The sequence below is a fragment of the Chelonoidis abingdonii genome, chromosome 15, assembly GCF_003597395.2.
Source record: "Chelonoidis abingdonii isolate Lonesome George chromosome 15, CheloAbing_2.0, whole genome shotgun sequence".
NCBI classification, from domain to species: domain Eukaryota; kingdom Metazoa; phylum Chordata; order Testudines; family Testudinidae; genus Chelonoidis; species Chelonoidis abingdonii.
Window position 1 is genome coordinate 40784357 of NC_133783.1, and position 5000 is coordinate 40789356.

The 5000-nt window shown below is 39.9% G+C and overlaps 1 protein-coding gene across 6 annotated transcripts in view; it reads left to right on the plus strand.

Annotated features, from left to right (window-relative positions):
* Positions 1-5000, plus strand: part of EBF3 (EBF transcription factor 3) — a 131840-nt gene that overhangs the window by 1041 nt on the left and 125799 nt on the right. For all 6 annotated transcript variants that reach the window (XM_032786912.1, XM_032786920.1, XM_032786876.1 and 3 more), the window contains exons 2-4: positions 1-156; positions 548-611; positions 1341-1396. The exon at positions 1-156 is cut by the window's left edge and continues 1 nt beyond it. In XM_032786912.1, coding sequence (XP_032642803.1) covers positions 1385-1396 — 12 coding nt within the window. In that variant the 5' untranslated portion in view covers positions 1-156; positions 548-611; positions 1341-1384. The remainder of the gene's footprint in view (positions 157-547; positions 612-1340; positions 1397-5000) is intronic.

Below are 5000 nucleotides of genomic sequence, written 5' to 3' on the forward strand. Positions count from 1 at the left end.
GGTGTGGGGCTGGCTCGGGCACATTTCGAGAAACAGCCGCCTTCAAATCTCAGAAAATCCAATTTTTTCCACTTCGTCTTAGCTCTGTACGACAGGCAGGGACAGCCAGTGGAGATTGAAAGAACAGCTTTTGTGGACTTTGTGGAGAAAGAGAAAGTAAGTTTTTTTATTATTATTTAAGTATGATTTAATTGATCAAAGATAATTTTCACTTTGAGTTAAACACTGCGAGCTCTAACGGTACTCCAGAGGCGTCCAAACCACGTGTAGTTCCCCCTGTTATTACAGCAGCGCTCGGCCGCTAAGAATAGATCCCAATGTTTAGAAACTTCTCTCTACATAACCGGCTTATTTTAACGAAGAGAAATAGCTAAACATGACATTTTTGCACCAGGATAATGACATCATTAGGGTTCCACAAAGTGACTTAGGATAGAATTTCTGCAAACTGTAATTCTGAGCTGCTTCAGAGATGGAAAAATTATGCTTCAGGAGAGGAGATATCGTATTTATCCTACTAAATATAATTATTTATTATTACTTGCAGGAGCCAAACAATGAAAAAACTAACAATGGAATTCATTATAAACTTCAGTTATTGTATAGTAATGGTAAGTGATTGTTACCTCTTTTTGTGTGTATATGTGTGTGTGTGTGTGACACAGATAAGTGCTACTCTCTTTCTCAAGGCGTGTTTTAAAAAGATATAAAGATTTTGAGATTAAAATTACATGGATGTAAACACGAATCTTCTCCTGGCATGTAAGGAAAACAAAACATAAACGATCAATAAGTCAATGGTACTTCACATGATTAACCGGTTGGTCTTGAAGTGGAAAGTAAAAAAGGGGGGATCAATAGCTGCTCCAACAGAACATCACTTTTAAGTGACTTTTTTTCAGTTTTTCAAATTAATGTTAATTATGGCGAAGAGGTAGCTGCATAGAGCAGACATAAAAGATTCCTTATCAAAACTAAAACATTCCTTAAATATGAGATAATGTCAATAAAAACATCCAAAATTATAATGTAGCTCTAGTGTTTTTTTCAAAATAATGACCACACAGACCAATAAAATGAAAACATGAAATACGCTCTCAGAGTCCACGATAGTGTTTAATATTTTCTCGACTATAAACCCTTGGATATAATCTAGTTGACAATAACTTTGTCGCTAGTTAGGTTTTGATTAAAATTCTTTCCATTTAAAAAAAAATTCAGATACATTTTGATATATTGCTCATAGCACTTAATTGAGTGACCTCATATGTTCATTATGTAATTTGGGTGGCTCACTACTGTACTTCTAATAAGAATTTATCTCTGTTTTTCCCTCCCAGGAGTTAGAACAGAACAGGATTTGTACGTTCGTCTAATAGATTCAATGACCAAACAGGTGAGAAAGTTTAAGCTTTGGTAACAGGTTAAGTTGCTGAGTTTGTATTTTACTCTCAGTTCAGAGGGCATGGTACTGAAAATTGATCTACTGTATCTATTTTTTTAGTTTATTTATCATGTTAATTAAAATTCCATAGTATTGGAAAATATTTAGAAAGAAAAACAGTTTTATTGTTACTACCCTAGGTAGTATATATATGTAACATTAAATGCCTTGCCCTCTGAGTCAAATTTTAATCTAATTAATTTTAGCAATGGATAGCTAAAAGAGAAAATGCTATAAAGTTGCCCCAAGTTTATTTTTAAATGCACTTCATTCAATTTGGAACTTATTTTATATATTTTCCACGGTGGGCAAAGTCAATACTTCTTTCTCGACACCTTAAAACTCAATGTGATTTGTTCTTTTATTTTATAATGTGATGATCTAGTAACGCGAGACGTTTATTTAGATTTAAAAGTTAAATGTGTTGAGGTGAAAAGTCATCTTGTTCTCCTCTCGTCCATATTCACCTCTCAGCCCCCCATCTCCATAATTCAAACTCCATGCTCCAGGGGTCACCCAAACCCGTCCATTTCCCTGAGATCAGCTTCTGTTTCTTCTTCAGATCTCTGTCATACCTTGTAAATAACATAATTACAAACAGTTCCTTATTAAATTATTCAACCTGTCTTGGTTAACTTTTCCGATGATAACTACATGCCATCGGTATTGCGCCATAGCAATTAAAGACAGAAAGCTATTTGTTAGCTTTTGATAATGTTCAACTTTTTTTTTTTTCCGGGAGAGACGTTTGACGATGGGGCGGGGAAGGGAGAATTACAGTGTTCTGAAAACCAGATTCCAGATATGTAAATTAAAACCACTCGACAAACACGCCATTTTTAACAATTTAACTGGTGTGTGTGTTACACACACGTGAGAATAGCTTCTGCAATATATGTTTTGCTAACTTTTAAGACCCAAAACTAAAAGTAGATTAGTCTTAATTTTTCCCTTCCCCAACTGGAATAACGGGCTACTCCATTCGGCACACAGGTCTAGGATTTTTTCCCCCCAGATTTCAGTCTTCCTTCCTCACCTCTCTAAAAGTTTTTACTTCTCTTGACAAAAACAGGATTCGATTTAAATGTTCCCAGTAGTAAAACTGTGTGATTTCCTTTTAGAGAAAACCAGATCTGACAGGCAAACTACTATCACTCTGACAAAGACGAAGGCGTTGTACCCTTCAATACTTATTTCAATAGGTTACAGAAAAGCCCCCTTTAAACTCTGGAGCGCTCTTGAGTTGACAATGTGGTTTTATTTCCTTTGTATAGACCAGCTAAATGTTTTCGGAAATCGCTGTAGCGGTCTAATTAAGAGGCTGATACAGGCAGCTATAAGTTTCGAGGCTGCTGAATAAAAGAGCACAGAGGCTACGTTTTAAGCACACTTTTATTGTTCATTTAGCTTCGTACCTTTGCAGTACAAACAGTGCTGAAAATAAAGGCTTTTAATCTCTCTTCGCTGACGGGAGAAAAAATAGCCCATAACTGATCAAAGAGTCAATGGCGCTGAACCGACAGTTTATGGATTTCTGTTTGTGCTACAAAATAAAAAATAAATCACATATAAATACGGGGATTCATCAGAGGAAAAGTAACAATCGCCAGAAGTGATATGGCACGCTGCAGCAGCAAACATTTGCAGCCACAGCGCCTGCTTGTTATGTCTGCGGTGACATATATTACTCGTGTGTTTTCAAAACAATACCTGTCTAGGTTACCGTTTCAACTGGGCCATCTTTCTCTTTAGTGACTAGTGCTAGCGATGCAGACTTTAATTTAAAATAACAATGGTAATAACCATGGCCCTGTCAACACACAACTGGAAATAAAGTAAGTGTCAAAGTGGCTGAAGAGGTTAGAGGGCACTGGTGAGATCATGGGCACTGGCGATACAGTTTCCAGAGGGGAAGCCATGGCGAAGATTAGAGCTACTGCATTTTTTTCTTTCTTTTTAAAGAGGGACTTGGTGGAGAATCTCTTTCCCAGCCCCACCATCATTTTGGAGGTGTGCAAGGCTAGGGAGCGTGCACTGCAGCCGTGGGACTGGAAGAAAGTGCTCTCGTGGCTAGGCAGGAGCAGCCTGTTCAGGCCCTTGCAGCATTAGGAACAGGAAGCAGAGGCAGGCTCTGGTAGCGGTGGCTGGCAGCCGTAGGAGTAGGGAAGCTGCAGCCGCTTTAGCGTGGTGGGGGGAAGCGGCGCGCGCGGGAAACCTCTCCAGAGGAGCCGGGAAGGGGAGGGGGAAAAGCAGCGTGCGAGGACCGGGCTCTCTCCAGGGGTGTCTGGGAGGAGGGGGAGGAGGAGAAGCGGCGAGCGCGGAAACCCTTCTCCACAAGCAGCCTAGTGCAGCCAGGCTGCTGCTCAGAGAGTCCGGTCAGGCACAACGTTCCCCAGTCTAGCAGGAGACGGGAGTGGAGCGAGAGCGCACCTATAGCTTCACACCATCTGTTAGAGCCTATGCTCAAAACCCACTCAAGCGTGTTCCCAGACACTGCCTTTTTACCAAAGAAAAATCATTGTTAGCAGTTTCAAAACAAACACCAGATTGCCCATTAGCACTTTCTTCCCAAATATCATCCAATAATAACCATATTGCTGTGCACGCTTCTGGGATTCCTCAGGGCGTTTAGACACTTCTGGTTTTATCAGAAAATGCTTCTCTAACTACTTCAAAATGCACCATAACCTGCTCTGCAGACGCTGTTTAGAAGCCTGCCTCATGAAATATAAGCAAGCCCCCCACAGCAGCTTGGTTGCCGCGGTGGGCAAGAGAGGCAGAGTGCTTTCTCCCTCGCACAAAATACTGCTCACACTGTGTCTGGTCAGCCTAATGCAGCGTTATTAGTTGTGGCATTAAAAGTATTGACATTAGCAGAAGAGTTGTCATGCCACATTTACGTTGTTGCTTCCAATACCCATATCGTTTAAATGATGCAATAATATTATTGCTTTTGGAAAAATAAGCAATAAAGCACTTGTAATGAGCAAGTAACAAGCTCCAAACTTAACAAAAAATATGCAGGCTCCGTTCCTAACTGCAGAGAATTGTCGAAGGTCCGACTTAAAGGCTTTAGTTAATAATGTTGTAACTGAAACTTTTGGAAGCTAGTGCTGTCCAAACGGCACTTTCCTGTGTCCAAAACCAAGGCAAGCTTTGTGCATTAGCTAAGGTTATGACAATAATGTTTCTTTTGGTGCTGCTAGTTAATCCAAACCCCAGGGGGTGTATAAAGTATAGCTCTAATGCTTCTAATTGGAATAACATGTTACCACAAAATTGTTTTTATATATATTTTTTTCAGTTGCAGTGTTTCTGACACAGCTTTTAAAATGTAAATTGAAAAACATCAGGTTAGACAATGTCAGATAAATCCATATCTATGTCTATTTAAGAAGAAGGGGGACCATATCCTATTGGGTCTCTAAAAGGCTGCAAGGCGAAGGGCCAGATCCTGCAGACCTTGCTCTGGCAAAATTCCCATTGGCTTTGGTGGGAATTTTGTCTGGGCAAGGTCTGCAGAACTGGGTCCACTAGGTATCAACGTGGATAGTGT